The following is a 20,018-nucleotide window of genomic DNA, read 5'->3' as shown; positions in this document are numbered from 1 at the left end:
CGTTTCTTTATGTCACAAAAACATCCCTAAGAAGCTTTATCCAACTTTCTAAAGCTATTTTGAGAGGTTTTATAAAATCAAACTCACACTTAGAAATTCTGATTCAGTAGATAAAGGGTGGTTCTGATGCAGTTGGGAAACAGGATCACAGTTTACTCCTGCTAGTTTTCAATTCTACTTTCTGATCCTAAACATTTTTGTTCTAGTACTTGGAAAAACAACTGTGCTTTGGTATAAACCTTAGAATTTCTACTCAGTTCCCTGTATTAATTAAGTAAGTCTTTCAGCAAGCTATGACCTAGCTTGGTGCCATAAAGATTCTGCTCATAAGAATTTACTGAGTAATTCCTCTGTTCTGGGTCCTCAGCACCAGATTCAACTCTTTTGAGTTAAATATTTAATATAGCACATATGTTTATACATTCAACAAAAAGGCAAAGCAATATTCTAGACACCTGGGGTTTATCAGGTGAATGAAATGAACAAATTTCTGCCCAGGCAAATTCTACTCCCCCCACTCCCCAACTACATCTGGAATATTTATTTACTAAGACAATTACATTCTGGATCATAAAAACATATTTAAATAAATTCAAAGAATTTAGAACATATGAAGTGGAGTGGAATTCCACACTGAATTAAGCTATAAACCAAAAAAAGAGAAAGATATTTAGAAAAATGTCAAGTAGTTGGAACTAAATAACACTTCATAAATAGCCAATGGTTAATAAGATTTAGAGAGTATTTTGAACTGAATTAAAGTGAAAACACACATATGTCAAAATTTGTTGGATGTAGCTAAAACAACTCTTACAGGGAAATATAGAGCACTCAATAGCTATATCAGAAAACAACGAAGGTCTCAAATCAATTCCTTAAGCTACCACCTTAAGCAACTAAGAAGAAATAACAATCAGGATAGAAATCAATGAAATGGGGGGGGGGGGGAGATAGAGATAGAAATAGAGAGAGAGAGAGAAAGAGAGAGAGAGAGAGAACGAACAGAGCTAGGTCTTTAAGAAAATACAACTGGTAAACCTTTAGCCAGACTGATCAAGGAAAAAATAAAGACAAAAATTACCCATCAGAAATGAGACAGTAATTTAACTACAGATTCTACAAGTATCAACAACATAATAAAAAAAAATTACAAACAACTTTATAGCAATAAATTTGACAACTAAAATGAAATGGACAAATTCCTTGAAAGATACAAATTACCATAGTTCTCTCAAGAAGAAACAGATGACCTGAATAGCTGTATATCTATTACATAAACTTAACTTGCAGCTAAAAACTGCACCTGAACCTATAGGCATATGTGCCTTTGTCTTTAACCAAGTTATTTTACAACAAACAATAGGGTTTCTCAACCCTGGCATTTCTGACATTTTGGGTTGGATAAATCTTTGTTGTGGAGGGCTCTATAAAATATTTAGGAGCCCCCCTGGCCTCTATACACCAGATACCAGTAACACCACCCTCCCAGTGTGATAACTAAAAACCATCTACAGACATTGCCAAATTGAAAACTACTGTTATTGATATTAAGTTAACTTGTAGGAAAATCAATAGCAATGCAAACAATTCTTATCCATAGACATGTAAATAAATTTAATCTGGTGAAGGAACAACCTCTCCAACCAAAAAGTCAGTTTGCATCCATCATTTCTGATCTAGAATGTGCTTATTCTTAGGAATTGAATTTGACTGGATTCTAACAACTTTCTGGTCCCTCATTTAAAAAGCCTCTGACACATGTTCATCCTATACAATAAAGAGGTAATATGCAAATTAACCATCATACTGTCACAAAATGGCTGCGCCCACAGCGGAGGCACGGTTCCCATAACAAGTGATCTAGCAGGGACCTGAGGCTGCATTGAGCTGGGTGGGGTGGAAGACCTAAGCTGCGATTCCCACCCAGTGGGGCTTGACAGGGTACCTCAGGCCGTGCCCTCTGCCTGGCGGGGCTTGATGGTTGACCTCAAGTTGTCCCCCCCACCTGGTGGGGCTTGACAGGGAACCCTGGTGCCAGGCCAAGGGACCTGAGGCTGTGCCCCCCGCCTGGCGTGCGCCGGAGGACCTGAAGCTGCGCCCCCCCCACCCAGCGGAGCTTGACGGGGGACCTGAGGCTGTGTCCCCCCACCCAGTGCCAGGCCAGGGGACCTGAGGCTGCACCCCCAACCTGGTGGGGTTTGACGGAGGTGGGGCTAGCTGGGTCTGGGTCTCGTGTGATTTTGAGAGGCACAGGTGGGTGGGTGGGGACTTGACTCTAGGTCCTGTGGCATGCCCCAGACTCTGACAGGAGGAAGATTTTCATATATATTTTACTAATTTTCTTTAATCTCTGATACTTCTATTACAGAGAAAGGGCAAATATCAATATTAAAATATTTCCTCTAATTAATTCCTTTTTGATGTGCACGAATTTTGTGCACTGAGCCACTAGTATTATGAGTCAAGATTTTAACTTTTGTGAAACTATTTTTTTAAAAACCACTTTATTGATGCCTATTAACATACATATTTAATATATACAACTTCACTGAGTTAAAAACTATCATTTAACACAACTGGAAATCAAACAATGTAATTCATGTATTAATGATTTAAAAAGAAAACTGGCCCTAAACGGTTTGGCTCAGTGGATAGAGTGTCGGCCTGCAGACTCAAGAGTCCCAGGTTCGATTCTGATCAAGGGCATGTACCTTGGTTGCAGGCACATACCCAGTAGGGAATGTGTGGGAGGCCGCTGATCGATGTTTCTAACTCTCTATTCCTCTCCCTTCCTCTCTGTAAAAAAATCAATAAAATATATTTTAAAATAAATACATAAATAAAAAGAAAACTGATCATCTCTATAGATGTAACATTTGATAAAACCCAATATCTTCTAGTCTTCATAAAGATTCTTAGAAAATTAGAAATAGAAGGAAAGTTCCTCAATCCTATAAAAGACATCTACTGGACAAAGCCTGGTGCTTGGCTGGTCTGCAAACTGCCCCCAAATGGCCCTTAGCTCATCACCCAGGCTGGCCACACCCCCCCAGCAGGGACCCTAACCCCGATGGGGACATGGCCAGACTGCAAACTGCCCTAGGCCCCTAGTTCAGGCTGGCCCTGCCCTCCAAAGGACCCCCTACAATGATCTGGGACCCTCTTAGGGAAGACCAGCTAGCCCCCACCCATGCACCAGGTTATACTAATAAAATGGTAATATGCTAATTAGACTTGGAGACCTTCTGGACATCCTTCCGGACAAAGGCAGAGGTGGTTAGGGGTGATAAGGCCAGGAGGGGAGGGCAGTTGGGGGTGAGCAGGCCGGCGGGGAGGCAGTTGGGGGTGGGGAGGCTGGTGGATGTGGGCAGTTGTGGGCAATAAAGCTGGCAGGGGGGGCAGTTGTGGGTGATTAGGTTGGCAGGCAGAGTGGTTAGGGGCAATCAGGCAGGCAGGCAGGTAAGCAGCAGTCCCAGATTGTGAGAGGGATGTCTGATTGCTGGTTTAGGCCTGATCCCAGTGGGGGACCTGAGGCCATGTCCCCTGCCCTGGTGGGGCCTGACGGTTGACCTCAGCGGGATTGGGCCTAAACCAGCAGTCAGACATCCCCCGAGGAGTCCCAGATTGGAGAGGGTGCATGCCGGGCTGGGGGACACTCCCCACATGCATGAATTTTGTGCACCAGGCCACTAGTCCTAAATAATAAAAGCCTAATATGCAAATACCAGGTAGACTGAATGGTGAAACGTCCTTTTGTTATGACACACACTGACCATCAGGGGGCAGATGCTCAATGCAGAAGCTTCCCCCTGGTGGTCAGTGCACTCCCAAAAGGGGAGTGCAGCTTAGCCAAAAGCTGGGCTCATGGCTGGCAAGTGCAGCAGTAGTGGCAGAAGCCTCTCCTTAGCAGTGCTAAGGACCCCTTGGCGGACATCCCCCGAGGGGTCCCGGACACCATTGTGCATCCGTGCCCTCAGGGCTGCTCCATTACTAGGGTTTTATTTACCAGAGCAGTGGGGCAGGGATGGAGTAGAGGAAGACGCCAGATACTGAGAGTTATGACTTCAGGCACCAGAGCATTGCCTCTGAGGCTGGGGGCTGGGCCACAGGGAAGCTGCAAGGATGGTTGACAGGTATGGAATGCAGCAGGAAAGGCCCTGAGGAGGCATGCTGCCCAGATGCCTCCATTTTGTCGGGTTAATTTGCATAGTCACTCTTAATTGGCTGTGGGTGTCACAAAGTAACGTCAATTTACATATTTTCTTTTTTTATTAGGTTAGATTATTTGATGGTAGAAGGAAAGTATGTATTATCAAGTTTTATACAATCACTGCTAAAACTCAGTTTGTGGGTTTAAAAACCTTGTATTAGATGAAGAAACTAAAGATGAATTTTTCTCCTTTGATATTTAGATTTTTCTTCCTGATCTCAAACTTTTAATCACTTTAACTATTTTATATATAATGTCCCTTTAAGATTTAGCATGTAATTTTAATAAATCGAATAGATATGAACATTTTGTTGTTTACTTTTCCTCATAAATTTTCTCACTAAGCTCTCTAAATAACTTTCTGTTGAAGCATTAAATTATCTCTTTTATTAAATGCCTCTTTATTCATTTTGGTTTGTTTTTACAGCATAGATCATTTGTTACCACAAACTACAATAGCTAACTTAGGGGACAAATATTACCAGGAACCAGAGGACAACAATGTCAAAGCAATCAGTTTTTTCAGGATTTACATTTAGTGTATAACAGACCCCAAGCATTAGATTTGTTTTAAATTAAATCAAAGGAGAATCTATATGGCACACTAATTTCCTTTTAAAAATAAATCAACCTCCTTTTTTCTTTTTTTTACATGAAACCAAGCAAAAATAAGATGAAATAAAGTGGTTTATATGCAATAACTATTTCAAAATCTCTCACATATATCAATCATAAATTAACTATGGTCTCACTATACACAAATGATTATTTTGGAGTTTTATCTTTTGTTACTTCATGTATGAAACCTAATAGAATAATTTGTGTGCAATATTCACAGTTTATAGCCCAAAATGAAATAAGGTGACAGAAAGAAACAACCTTCATGAATATCATTCAGTAGTAATTCTGATTTTCCTATGCCATTTTTCTATCTATATTTTTTAAAGTGTATGTTATATATTAAGCTACTTTTCTGTAATATGAAAGGAAAAAAGTTAATCAGTTTATTTAAAGAATAGTGATTTTAAAATTGAAAAATAATTCCATCATAATTACAAAAAAACTACAGAGGCATTTTGGACTATTTTTATTCCTCTTCTACATTTTTTGGTATTTTGTAAACTTATTTTTTCCTTTGCTCTTTCATTTTCCTTCCCCTGCTCTCCCCTTCCCACTACAGACACTCTCTTTAGGCAATAGCCCATCAAGAATCCTCCCACGTTCAAAGTCAGCTACATCTGTTGCTCTTTTCCATTGTTGAAAATTCCTGGCTTAATCCTATTTGACTTTATTCATGAAAAGGTCATCCTGAATTCAACAAATGGAGGAGCAATAGCAAAGCACACTGTTGAACATGTAGCTAACATGCTCACACTGTCTCAGAGTAGGCCTCCAATAGTGAAGTCTCCAACATTGAAGTGTTATACATGTTACTGCAATATCTGCTAAACATCATAACAATTATAATAAGGATCTTGACTTTTGGTCGTACACTGCCTTTTCTTTTGTCTTAAACCAACTGCTGAGTGTTCATATTACTAACTGTGCCTTCTTTGACAGCATGAATGAACTGAGAGGATCTATCTACTCTGACCCTATTATCACCATCAGTGTTTGGCAAAAGCAGCAGTAGCCTCTCCCAACCCCCCACTCCCCCATCCCCGCCAACCTTGCTCCTCCATAGAAGGATATCTTTCATTCTTTAAATTCTCAAAATATGCCAATGAAACTAAATTACTGGATTCAACTTAAAAAATAAGTTTCCAATTACAATAAGCAGCAAAATGGGTTTGGATGTGTCTCAAAACTCTTAATAGACACTGATTATAAACCATAGCTATAATATATTATGCCTCTGGCCTTTTCTCTATGCTAAATATAGTTCAAATCTATAATTTGTTGCCATCCATACATACCTCACCAAAACTAGAAGACATTAATAGAAAGATTAAAGTAAGCACAAAAATAAACTTGACTAAAGATTTATGAGGTGAAGATAATTATTTTTAATATGCTCATAACTCAGTTTGACTAAAATATGAGAATACTTACTCATACAAAGCTTATGTTCAAGTTAAAAAAAAGATGCCTGCCAACTTAAGGAGAACCATGTTCAATTATTTTCAAGCAATCAAGGAAAAGGCCACAGTTATTCTTATGATTTAACATAGAAAAGAAATCTTGTTCATGATACATGTTGTGCAGCCACTATGGAAAACAGTATGGAGTTTCCTCAAAAATTAAAAATGGAACTTCTATTTGACCCAGCAATCCCACTTCTGGGAATATATCCTAAAACCCCCAAACACCAATTAAAAAGAATATATGCACCCCTATGTTCATAGCGATATATATATATATATATATATATATATATATATATATATACACACACACACACACACACACAGACACATATATATAAAAGCCAAAGTAACCATTACGAACAACTGGAATTACCAGTTGCTATGATGCACACTGACCACCAGGGGGAAGATGCTCAATGCAAGAGCTGCCCCAAGCCCCCTGCCAACCAACCTCCCAGTTCCTCCCTCAGGACGGCAGGCCCCCCCACACTGGAACAGTGAACGGGGGTGGGTGGCCGTGGATGTGGGTGGTGATAGGAGGAGGAGGGGGGAGGCGGGGATGGGAGAAGGTGAGGAGCAGGGGCGGTGAGGAGCAGGGAACCACGTGGTGGCGGGGAGCAGGTGGCAAATGAAGGAGGAGGCAGGGAACCTGATCAGCCCTAATCACTGGCCAGGCCTAGGGACCTAACCCATGCATGAATTTTGTGCACTGGGCCTCTAGTTATTTATAATAGCTAAGATCTGGAAACAGCTCAGGTGCCCATCACCTGAATGGTGAATGGATAAAAAAGCTGTGGGACCTTTACACAATGGGATATTATGCTGTAAAAAAGAGGGATCTCTTACCCTTTTGGAGAGTGTGGGTGGATCTGGAAAATATTATGCTAAATGAAATAAGCCAATCTAAGAAAGACAAATATCACATGATTTCACCTATTTGTGCAATCTAATGAACAAAAGGAATTGGTCAATAAAGTAAGATCTGAAGCACAGAGGTATGAAATAGACTGACATATTTTGATGTGGGGTTGAGGGGATGAAAAGAAATAAGCCAAATAACTTATATACTTACTAGAGACCCAATGCACGAAATTTGTGCAAGAGTAGGCCTTCCTTCCCCCGGCTGCTGGCACCAGCTTCCCTATGGCACCTGGGACCCAAGCTTCCTTCACAGCCCCGGCTTCGTGTGGAAGGCCGTCTGGTCTAATTAGCATATTAAGCTTTTATTATTATAGATTAGAAGCCCAGTGCACAAAATTCATGCATGGGTAGGATCCCTAGGCCTGGTTGGCGATCAGGGCCAATTAGTTTCCCCACCTTCTCCTTCCCTCACTGTCCATACACTGCCACCACACGGGCTCCCCCTCCCCCTTCCCTTGCCACCACACAGTTCTCTCCAGCTTCCTGCCTCCTCCTCCCCTCGTTCCTAAGCACCCTGCTGCCGCCACTGGTCACCTGCCATGTTCCATGGCACCCCCCGGTGGTCAGCACACATCATTACAAGCATTCGAACTCCCATTCTCCCAGTCGAAATCCTAAGGGGACACTCTGCGTATTAGCCTTTTATATATAGATAGATATGCACAGCACATGGACATAAGCAATAGGGTGGTGAAGTCCTGAGGAGTAGGTAAGGCTGGGAGGAGGGGGGTATAAGGGAAATGGGAGACATCTCTAATACTACCAACAATAAAATTCTATATAATAAAAGGCCAATATGCAAATCGACTGAACAGAGGACAGACTGGTCACTATGACACTCACTGACCCCAGGGGGCAGACGCTTAATGCAGGAGCTGCCCCCTGGTGGTCAGTGTGTTCCACAGGGGGAGCACTACTCAGCCAAAAGCCCTGAGCTGGGCTCATGGCTGGCGAGCGCAGCAGCGGTAGCAGGAGCCTCTAATGCCTCCACTGTAGGCGAGCGGTAAGGAGCAAGGGGTCTAGGACTGCCAGAGCTCTGAAATGCAAGAGCCCCAAACTGTGAGAGCAATGTCTGACTGCCAGATAAGGTCCAATCTCCCCTAATTGGGCCTAAGCCAGCAGGTGGACATCTTCCAAAGGGTGCAGGCCAGGCTGAGGGACCACTCCCCCTTGGTGCACAAATCTTGTGCACTGGGCCTCATATATATATTCAAAAATGAAAATAAAATATTGTAAACTCTTTAAAAAATACACTATGTTGTTTATCTTAAATGAAATTTTTCATATAAGGCAAAACAGAATACAAGATTTTTAAAAAAATTACCTAGCTACTTATATATAAAGTCCAACAGTTGTTAAGGACACCTTGTTACTATTTCATAATGGGTTTTCCTAAATCTATTTTTCTAAATAAGAGTCTTTTTAGCAAGTAAATCTTTAAATTGGTTTACAAATATGTATTTGCCATACTTATATTAGAAAGTGTGTGATGTAATGAATGTCCTAATATATGCCTGTTTCCTTTTAAAATGGGAAATACAGCACCCATCCTAACTACTGCATGGTTTTGTACAGAGATGAAAGAAATCACGCCAATGATAATGCTTTAAGACTATAAAGCATTTTATAAATGTAAGGAATTGCTATCATGCAAAAGGAACATTTGTCAACTGGTCAGCAGTTGTATTTCTTTGAAGCAGTACTCATTCATATGGAAATAGACTCAAATAAACCAAGGAAAATGTTCTATGTCAAAGAGTCTCAAGCTTTTTCACTTCATGATCTTTCTTAAAAATTTTCATGATTTTAGCAGTTGGTGCCATCAACATCTTCAAGACTCTTCCAGGTGGTCCCAACATATACGAATGTAAAATATTTGTGAAAGAACAAAACCTGGCAAATGTTAATTCTCCAAAGCTAATGTTACTTGCTGTCATCCAATTCAGGCCCAGTCTCCCAATCCACACCCAAAAAATTCTAGCAAGGGTTTCACATCCTGCCTGTGTATAAGAACATACACAGTGAATCTGGATGGAAAGAGACAGACAGAGAAATCAGAAAATTACAAAATATTTATTTTGTCTGTTTTTCCTATTAAAATACATCATGCATCTTAGACTACTGGAGCCAGCTTTATTTTCCTCCCATGGAATTGAACAACACCCCATATCTAAAGATGACCCTACCCAAACCCAAAGTTCAGCTCACTATGCCCTAGTTTTCTATGTTGTCTGAAGTACAGGAGACCCTCTGCTCCTGAGTTTATAACACAAGTATTTTCTCTGTAAAGTTTAGAATTAATGAGTTTTTCCCTGGGAAGCCTCAATAGGCTAGCACCTCCTGATCACCCTAAGTTCAGCTAACCTTGAAGGAGGTTTAAGGGTCATTCTCTTACAGTCTGAATTTTTGTTTCTTATTTAGATTTTAATTATAATTGCCATATTTCACAAGATCTATAACTTGCTAATTTCTTGAAAAGGCAAGACCAGTTTAACTGTTAATTCTGACAACCATGTATAGATGCATGCTTCAGATGGAGGAAGGGGAATAGAAAGAATGGAAGAAGAAGCTATAACCGTCTAGAACAAAATCTATTTTCTTTTAAATAAACTTTTTATTTTTGTATTCTATCACAGAGCCAGGATAACTTGTCTTTCTTCCTATTATTCTATATTATTTCCAAATTCCTTCCTTTCTTCCTTTTTTCCTATCTATCCATCTACCCATCCATCCATGCAGCAAGCACTTACAAAGCACCTATTATAGGATCTAAACACATAGAAATAAAATCCCTGATCTCATGGAGTTCACAGAATAGTGTGTGTGTGTGTGTGTGTGTGTGTGTGTGTGTGTGTGTGTACAAAGGTGGGGTCACAGGGAGGGGACGTGATAAACGAAGTATACAGGAGAAGATAGTGACTGGAAAAGGGAGGTGGTTTATACAAGGTAGTGAGAAAGGGTCTCTTTAAAGAGGTGACACTTGAGAAGAAATCTGAATGAAATGAGGGACTGAGTCATGAGAAACTGTGGAAAATAATGTTCCAGATGGAGCAAAAAACCCAAATGTGGTATCCTGAGGTTAGAACAAACTGGATATGTTTAGGGATTCCAAGATGGCTGTAGAGCAGCTGAAGGCTCCATCTGCTTGCCCCCAACACTGGATAGAACTTGCAGCTAAACTGCAGAGCTTTTGGCTTGAAAAATCAGTATTATAGGTGATCTGAACAATTGTGAGCAGAGTGCATGGAGAACGGATAGGAGGAGCACCTGTACAGCTGGGAAGCTGAGGGAGTGTGCAACAGCCAAGCCCCCAATCCCTGGGAGCCTGAGGTCTCAGCTCCATACAGGGATCCCAAATCCAGAGTGGCAGAGACGGTAAGGGAAGTCTGTGTGGCATCAGGCAGTGGGAATCAGTGTACACTCCTGTCCATAGCAGCATTATTTATAACAAGGGGCCCAGTGCATGAATTCGTGCACCTTGAAAGGAACTGTGGGCCGTGAAGCTTCAGGAAACAGGAGTGGGTCTCAGCCAATCCTCCGCACCCCCGCCCAGTCCCTCTTGTCGCAGCCCTGTCTGCTGGAGGAGAGCCTCGCTCCCACCACCACTGCTCCCATGTGCTGACGGTGATGACCCCACTCGCACCTGCTGATGGTGCCAGCAATGGGTGCAAGCGATGGCTGCTGCCCTGATCGCCCCTCAGGAGCAGGGGGAGGTGGAGAAGCCTTCAGGGGCAATTGGTGCCAGCAACCGCTGCTCACACCCGCTGACAGTGCTGAGTGATCGGGGCTGGCACCAGGTGCGGGCAACGGGTGCAAGTAGTGGCTCAGATGCCAGCAGAGTGCAAGTGGGGCCAGCACCAGCAGCAGGTGCAAGTGCCAGGCAGGACTGCGGCATGCAACAGCAAAGAATTTTCAGTAACCAACAGAGGCTTGCCCCGATTATAGTGACCAGTGCCCCACTGTGGAGTGATGCCCCTGCTCACCTGCTCCACTGTTCTGCCATGGCCGACACCTGCCATGTTCCGCATTTTGCTGCCTGCTGCTGATGCCTGCCATGTTCTGAGCGTGCCCCCTGGTGGTCAGCGCACATCATAGCGACTGGTTATGTGGTTGTTCAGTTGTTCCACCCTTTGGTCTATTTGCGTATTAGCCTTTTATTATATAGGATTATTTTATAGGATAGCTAAGATCTGGAAATAGCCCAAGTGCCCATCAGTAGATGAGCGGATAAAAAAGATGTGGTACATTTATGCCGGGACCGGTTTGGCTCAATGGATAGAGCGTCGGCTTGGGGACTGAAGGGACCCGGGTTCGATTCCGGTCAAGGGCATGTACCTTGGTTGCGGGCGCATCCCCGGTAGGGGGTGTGCAAGAGGCAGCTGATCGATGACTCTCTCTCATCGATGTTTCTAACTCTCTATCTCTCTCCCTTCCTCTCTGTACAAAATCAATAAAATATATTTAAAAAAAAAAAAAAAAAAGATGTGGTACATTTATACAATGGATTAATATGCAGTTGTAAAAAGAAGGATCTCTTACCCTTTGAGACAGCATGGAGGAATATGGAGAGTATTATGCTAGGTGAAATAAACTAGTCAGAGAAAGACAAATATCATATGATCTCAGTTATATGTGGAATCTAGTAAACAAAATAAACTAATGAACAAAATAGATACAGAGACATCACAGAATTAGAAATTATAATATAGTAAACATAAGCAATTATCTCTTGAGATTCACAAGGCATTCTAGGTATGAGAATGGTCCTAAACTGTGGAATTTCATTCTAGAACATAAATATATTTTATAATAAAGTAATACTGAGATGTTTACCTTCTCAAAGAATTATTAATTTATTCACAACGTATTTTTAATGACTGGATTTGCTTCTCAATAAGATCACTTTTAGGGGGGGTTTAATCTAGCTTTAAAAGTCATCTTTCTGCAGCACTATGCTGAATGCTAGTAAAAAAAAATTTTTTTAGAGGACAAAAAGATTCTCGAGTTATAAACTTAAAACCTAATGAAATGATCTAATGACATATAGGTTTGCAAAGAAAATGCTCACACACTCGATAATGGCACTAGTGGTGCCAATATACAGCGTATATATTAATCCTTAGATTACGACATTTAATCCACGTATTAAAGAATTTACAGGTCCTGCAGTAGTTGGCCCTTCTATACATAAGCCAGTTAAAGAATACCTATTACCACTAAAAATATACCTTAACTTCTTGTTTTAATACCACGAAAACAGACAGTAAAAGACTATTAAGCCATTTTATTATGATATCTAGTTGCTCCATTAACTCAATTGTACTGTGACTGCTTTCAAGACTCATTTCCAAGTTCAAACCTGTCAGCCTTGTTCTTCAAGCTTTTCAAGATGGGACTTAATGTTAAAAAAAACCCACACCGTGCCAAGCAAAAAGTTTAAGGAAACATAAAACCTTTATAGAAATGATCAAAGGAGTTCAACTTGATTATAAATATCTTCCTCACCAACATAAGTAATAAAAAAATATTTGCAATAGATTTATAGTTTATTGTTTATATTTTCTTCTTTGACCTGCATTATTACTTCAAAGTATATATGTTAATTTTAACACATTGCGGCGGATCACGAGCATTCTTGTTTTTTCATATTACACAGTTTTTTACATAAATGTTAAAGGCACACCTTAAAATTAAATACCCATTGCATTTTGAAGTTATTTATTACATGTTCTCACAAGCTAATATCTTTTTAAAGTATGATACTTTGTAAAACATTTTTTGTACTGCTCAATAGAAACTTATCTGGCCACTGGGTAAAACTAGCAATAAAACTACTGGTGTGCAATGTGTTAAAATATATGTTTGTTCTAGTTACTGTTTTGTTATTGATTTCTAGATTAATTGCACTATGGGCAGAAAACATAATTTCAATCCTCTGAGATTTACCAAAACCTTACTTTAGAGTTTAAGACATAGTTACTTTTTGTAAATAAATGACTTCTGCAGTGCAGTTGCATCGTGTAATACCCTGTTTCCCTGAAAATAAGACAGTGTCTTATATTAATTTTGCTTCCAAAGATCGCTGGGTCTTATTTTCAGGGGATGTCTTATTTTTCCATGAAGAATACAGTACACATTTATTGTTAAATGAAAATAAAGGAAATTTATTACCTGTATATGGTACGGTAGTACAGTAGTTGTCAACACAAACCAGACAAACTGTGAATCCTACAGTATCAAGAATTTACTCATTTATTCAATGACAATCATGTCATCATCTGGAACATCATCATAACAATCCAATTCCTGAATTTCCTGGTGAATTTCTTGTGACTCCATTTCTTTCAGAATCAGTGGACCAAATCTCTCATGTTTAGCCTAGGGGGGCCTTATTTTCAGGGGATGCCTTATATTTCACTCAGAAGGAAAGCTGTAAGTAGGTCTTATTTTCGGAGGATGTCTTATTTTTGGGGAAACATGGTATATAGGGTCAAAATTGTTAATTGAGTCTTTAAATCTTACTGATTTTTTTTTTAGTCTGCCTATTCAATCAATTATATAGAGATATGCTATTATATAATTGCATATCTTTTAGGCATTAAACTGTTTAATAATTTTAATAAAAATGTTTTGATGTAAACACACCTTCCTGTTTTCCTAAACAGAATATTGTATACAAAACATATACACCATGGCTGGTGCTGCTAAGTGGTTAGAGCATCAACCTGCATACCAAAGGGTTGGAGGTTCGATTCTGGGTCAAGGGCACGTACCTGGATTGGGGGTCTGTATCCTGACCCTGGTTGGGGCAAGAGTGTGAGAGGCAGCTAGTAGCAACTAGTTCAATGTGTCTCTCTCACAGTTTTTTTTTCTTTTCTTTTTTCTTTTTTTCCCCCTCCTTCCTTCCTTTCCATTCTCTCTGAAATGCAATGGGAAAAAGTATCCTCACATGAGGATTAACAAAAACAAAACAACCACAAATAGTACCACTCTTTCATGCTGACTCAGAGTTGCCAAAATGGTCAATTATTTCTCTGTGCTTTAATACTGCCAAGTCTTCAGTAATACATTCCGGTCTACTGTGGGAATATATGTGTACACACACACACACACACACACACACACACACACACAGAGGAATATATATATCTATGATGAATAAGCCCCATACTTCTCACCTGCCATTTATCATTTTTAGTACTGTTATTATGCCATTGATCTTATCTTCTTCCTTATCTCATACATAATTATATAGTTAGTTTCCAGTTTCTTTTTTCTTTTTTTCAGTTTGGCAATGGTCCATTTTTTTCCAAATGAAATGTTACATGAATTCCAATATATAAATGAGTGTGGATTTGTGCTGTAAAAGTGGAATAGGGGGTTTAGTACCCTGCTGCTAAAGCCTCCATACCTGTCTCCAGTGCTGAATACCAAGGATCTCATGAAAACCCAGGTCACTACCAAGTAGTTTAATATCCCGGACCAAACCTAAGAGTGACTTCCTCTCATAAAAGATAGACATTTTTTAACGTAATGTAATCTTGCATTTTGTATGGAAGGCAACAATAACAAAAAAAGATGCATGTTCTCAGTACACCAAAACCTCTACTAGTATAACAAACAGAAACAGAATTAAAACACGAATGACTGTTTCTACTATTTGTGTCTGAGTAGAATGAAGCATTTTCTAAGAGAAGCATGATAGTACATGTTCAGCCTTTCATATAAACATGACTTATTTCACAAAAAAAAAAAAAAACAAAAACACACACACAAAAAAAAACCATGACTTATTTCACGAAGTACCTACAATAAAACATCATCCTCAAAATAATGTAAAAAATAGCCATGCTATACTTCACTACAACAATGTTTCTATGAAAAAAGGTATTAAGAGTTCCAACTTAGAACTGGAAATACATCTATAGAGGTAGATTGGTACAGTGGGAAAAGTATAGATGGTTTAGCCTCAAAAGGCTTTAACTTTAATCCTGGCACTGTCACTACTAGTTCTATCACTTAGAGCAAGTTTCTTAACTAAGATTCAGTTTCTCATATATAAAAAGAAGTGAGTGGTATGTATTTCTCAGGTTGTTCTATCGATCAAATGAGGTAATAGAATATTGTCTGCCACACAATAGACACTATTAAGTTCCTTTCCACTTCCCTACAAAGAGATTAGGAGTTCTTGATTAGCTTCAAACTCTTGATTGGACTCCAAAAAAAGATGGGACAAGTAGATTCGGGGTCACAGGGAACAATAGGTTTAGGTACTTATTCTTGATGATTCGACTGGATTAAGGACCAAACTAGCTCTTGATTCTGACTAGCATCCCTGTTATGGTCTCCTCCTTTCCCCACCATGGGTACAGAATTTGGTCATCTCCTTTGCTTTACATTTCCACCGCTTGCTACTTTCATGTAGTCTCCCAGATCTACCCCTTGCCCTAGACCAGTGGTCAGCAAACTGTGACCCGTGAGCCACATGCGGCTCTTTGGCCCCTTAAGTGTGATTCTTCCACACAATACCACGTGTGGGCGCGCATGTACAGTGCGATTAAAACTTCGTGGCCCATGTGCAGAAGTTGGTTTTTGGCTCTCAAAAGAAATTCAATCATTGTAGTATTGCTAATTGGCTTTGTTGACTAATGAGTTTGCCGACCACTGCCCTAGACAATTGCAGGACACAATTTAGTTCTAGTTTCTCCCCCTAAAGTTATAGGTAAAAACAAACAAACAAACAAACAACAAACAAACAAAAACCCCTGATATAAAAATAAACACCTAGAGACTGACTTTTGGAATAGCAAGGTAAAGACCTCAGTGAACTTAATCTTCCTCTAAGTTTTAGAGTCTAAAACAATGAAAATACAGGCAAACAAGCTATTTCATTTCATGAAAGCCACTGGAATTTTAAAAAAAGCCACTGAATAAAGTAAAAAAGAGAAAACTCTAATGCCCTTGAGAAAAGCAGAAGCCTATGCATCTCAGTAGGAGTAGCACCAGATATCACACAATTAATAAAAATGCCTGTTCCAATCCTGGCTGGGGGACCTGTGACCTTCACTTTATCTCTCTGAGTTTCAGTTCATCTTATTTTCCCCTTAACTATTATGAGAATTACATAATGTAATATGGAACAAAAACAACACCAAAACACCCATAAGTAGATGAGCAAGCTATTTACCCCCAAAACACTTGCTAAATCCAACATTTCTACCTTACATATGGAATCTTACTGTTTGAAAACAAACCATTTAAAAGCTTCAGACTTTGTTCGAATACTGTTACCTTTCCACATAATCATTATGCATTAAAATTTACTTAAGAAATAGCGACAATAAAGCCAAAATTATAAGTTGACATATATCAAAGTGACACTATTGAAATTCTTCAACAAAGCTTTTCTCTACACTGAGCCTTAATATTTCCAGGATATTTCTCAAAAGATAACTTCTACTCCTTCTGTATCAGTGTAAGTTGTCCTTCACACCTAGCTAGGGGTGTTAGGTATCCTTTGTTTAAATCACCAACCACATACTTGTAATGCCTCTGATTTCAAAATAGCTTTTAAAAGCAAAACTTAACCCAAACTATCCAATCACCCTATATAATAAAAGTGTAGTATACAAATCGTCCCCTTGACCGGGAGAACGTCCAGGAGTTCAACTAGGATGTTGGACTGTAAGAGGAAGGGAAGGAAGCCCTGGCTGACGGTGACAGCAGCAGGCAGCCAGGGGAAGGGAGGGAGTACCCAGCTAGCAGCCCCTAGGGACCCTACCAATGCATGAGTTTCATGCACTGGGCCTCTAGTATCTATATAAAAGCCTAATCGAACAACCAGAAAGATCAGTTGCTATGATACGCACTGACCACCAGGGGGCAGATGCTCAACACAGGAGCTGCCCCTGATGGTTAGTGTGCTCTTACAGGGTGAGTGCCACTCAGCCAGAAGCCAGGCTCTTGAGCACAGTGGTACCTCTGTGGCAGCACTAAAGAGCAGTGAGCCAAGTGGTATGAGCAGGCGGGTGGTAAGGAAAAAGGGATTCTGGACTGTGAGAAGGATGTCCAACTGCTAGCTTATGGGGAGCGGGCCTAAGCCAGCAGGTGGACATCCCCCCCACCCCGGGGTGTACGAATTTTGTGCACTGGGCCTTTAGTTATACTATAAACATATAGTTTTCCATATATATTCCCAGACAATCCTGTTTCAGTATAACAAACTTAGTAGGAGTTTACTTTTAAATCATCAAAAAAGCTAACAATGACTTTCCTTAACTTTAATTAAATTGCATGGGGAAAGACCAAATGTTAACACGTTTTACTAAGAATAAACCCTTACCTTAGGAGAAGTGGAGAGATCTTTTCCTGCAGAAACAACTGTATTTTCGTTTATTCCTCCCATCTTTGGTGAGATGACTGGTGGGGCTGGGGCTTTTCTTTTCACTCTCTTTTCAGTTTCCAGTTCTTGAATTGGATTTATCAAATTATTTTGAGGAGGTGTTGGTTTAGGTTCATAAAAAGGATTTGATCTAAATGAAAGAAGAATTAATGTTAAATGTCTCTTTAAAAGTATTTTATATCTAACTAAAATAATATGTTCATTTATAAAACTTGAAAATAGTAAGAAAAAACTCAAACTTCTGATAATCTATAATTTAGAAACAATCACTGTTAATCTTGTTTTTTGTTGAGCATTAACAATAAAATGTTTTGCTCCTAAAAAGCATTTTTAAATTTTTTATATCTCAAGGTGAACTCAGTTCTTATTACACCTAGACCCTTAGGGAAATGTTTTTAATAATAGTAAATCCTACATATTCTCCACATCCAAGGAAAAATACATTAGATGGGAAATAATGATTTGTTTTTTTATACTCCCCATACCAAACATTTTTCCACCTTGTATTTTATCCTTTTTCTCTGTGTTAAATTCCTTTCTAACTAGGGAACATCTTTTACAAGTTCATTCAGTGAGGTTTAATAGTAGTAAATTCTCCTAAGAGTTAAAAATGTCTTTATTTCAACCTGAAATGATAAATTCAATGATAGATTAACTGAGTAGAGAATTCTAATTGTCATTTATTTTATTATTATTTTTAGGACAAATTTAAAAAATATATATATATTTTATTGATTTTTTACAGAGAGAAAGGGAGAGGGATAGAGAATTAGAAACATCGATGAGAGAGAAACATCAATTAGCTGCCTCCTCCACACCTCCTACTGGGGATGTGCCCGCAACCAAGGTACATGCCCTTGACCAGAATCAAACCTGGGACCTTTCAGTCTGCAGGCCAAAGCTCTTATCCACTGAGCCAAACTGGTTAGGGCTCTAACTGTCATTTAAGTAACCTCAGCATTTAAAAAATATTAGCCCACTATCAGCTTATTATTATTCTTTTGTAAGTCATCTTTTCCCTCTTGCTGTTAACATCTTTTTATTTCTGGTTTTGAGCAATTTTACATGCTATGTGTCCAGATGTGATTTTTTTTTAACTTTTCCTGTTTCAGACTCTATATTTCCTGAGTCTGAAGAGTCATGTGTTGCCTTATTTATGAAAGATTATAGCCATTATCTCTTTGGTAGCCTCTCATTTTTTCTATTCTCTTTAGAAAATCTTATTAGATATACTGAACTATCTCCTTCATATTTTTACAAATTTTTTTTCCTCCTGTGCTACTACATTCTGGATAATCCCTTAACATCTATAATCAAGTTAACTTTTTCTCTCTTCATCTGTGTTTAATATAATGTAATTTCATGAATTTTTAACTTTCCTAAGCTTATTATGGCTGTGTGTATAATACCTCAGGTACCAAGATTTGAGTCATTAATAATTTAAAACATATTTAAGTGTCTATCTGATAAATTTATTATTTGAAGTTCTTACATATATAATCCTGATGTTTCTTTTGTCTCCTATTTCCCTTAGTCAACTATTTCCCTGTATGTTTTGTAATTCTAGATTGTGAGCTCAGAACTTAATTTGAGGAAATACTTTGTAATCTGAGTTGGGAGTGGCTCTCTTCAGAGTGTTTTAGTCTTGATGTACTTGCATTGCCAAGTTCATTAGGAGGCACTTTATATGTTACTTTCTTGGCTTGGAGGTTCCCAGACAATCCTGTCAATATATCAAATCCACATGAGAGTGGGCCTGGCTTATAACTTCTCAGGGAAAATTCCCTGTACCCCCTCTACCCCACTCTATCTAGAGTCTAGGCCCTCCCAGAAAATCTTCCTTAACTCCCTTTCTCACAGTTATTCATAAACACAACTATCTGGTATATATGATGAGTTTCCCTTCTATTACACATTAATAAACTGTTTTTCTGGTTTTTATTTTTTAGTTTGTTGCTTTTTTTTTCTTCCTTTTTTTCTTCTTTTTTCGTTAACAGTCCCCTCGAGTCTAATATCCTGCATGAATAGAAACAACAAAATTTCTGAGTCTAAAAATCTAAGCACCAGGCCAAACAAACAGTGATTTTACTAAGGGAATTCCTACTGGGCGTACTAGGATCAAGCCTAAATAGGCAGTCAAACATCCCTCTCACACTCCAGGACTGCTGGCTCCCAATTGCTCGCCTGCCTGCCTGCCTGATTGCCCCTAACTACTTCTGCCTGTCAGCCTGATCACCCCATAACCACTCCCCTGTCGGCCTGATTGCCCCAAACTTCTCTCCCTTACCAGCCTGGTCGCCCGCAACTGCCCTTTCCTGCTGGTCCGGTAATCCCTAACTTCCCTCCCTTGCCAGCCTGGTCACCCCCAACTTCCCTCCCCTGCAGGCCTGGTTCCCCA

General features: G+C 39.5%; 1 protein-coding gene across 7 annotated transcripts in view; it reads right to left on the bottom strand.

Moving 5' to 3' along the window:
* The window catches only part of EHBP1 (EH domain binding protein 1), a 255,661-nt gene that overhangs the window by 129,382 nt on the left and 106,261 nt on the right, over window positions 1–20,018 (bottom strand). For all 7 annotated transcript variants that reach the window (XM_084901054.1, XM_084901056.1, XM_084901055.1 and 4 more), the window contains one exon: window positions 17,561–17,750. In XM_084901054.1, coding sequence (XP_084757180.1) covers window positions 17,561–17,750 — 190 coding nt within the window. The remainder of the gene's footprint in view (window positions 1–17,560; window positions 17,751–20,018) is intronic.

The sequence above is a fragment of the Pipistrellus hanaki genome (assembly GCF_964339955.1).
Source record: "Pipistrellus hanaki genome assembly, chromosome: 12".
Taxonomy (NCBI): Eukaryota; Metazoa; Chordata; class Mammalia; order Chiroptera; family Vespertilionidae; genus Pipistrellus; species Pipistrellus hanaki.
This window is presented reverse-complemented; position numbering and strand designations above follow the sequence as displayed.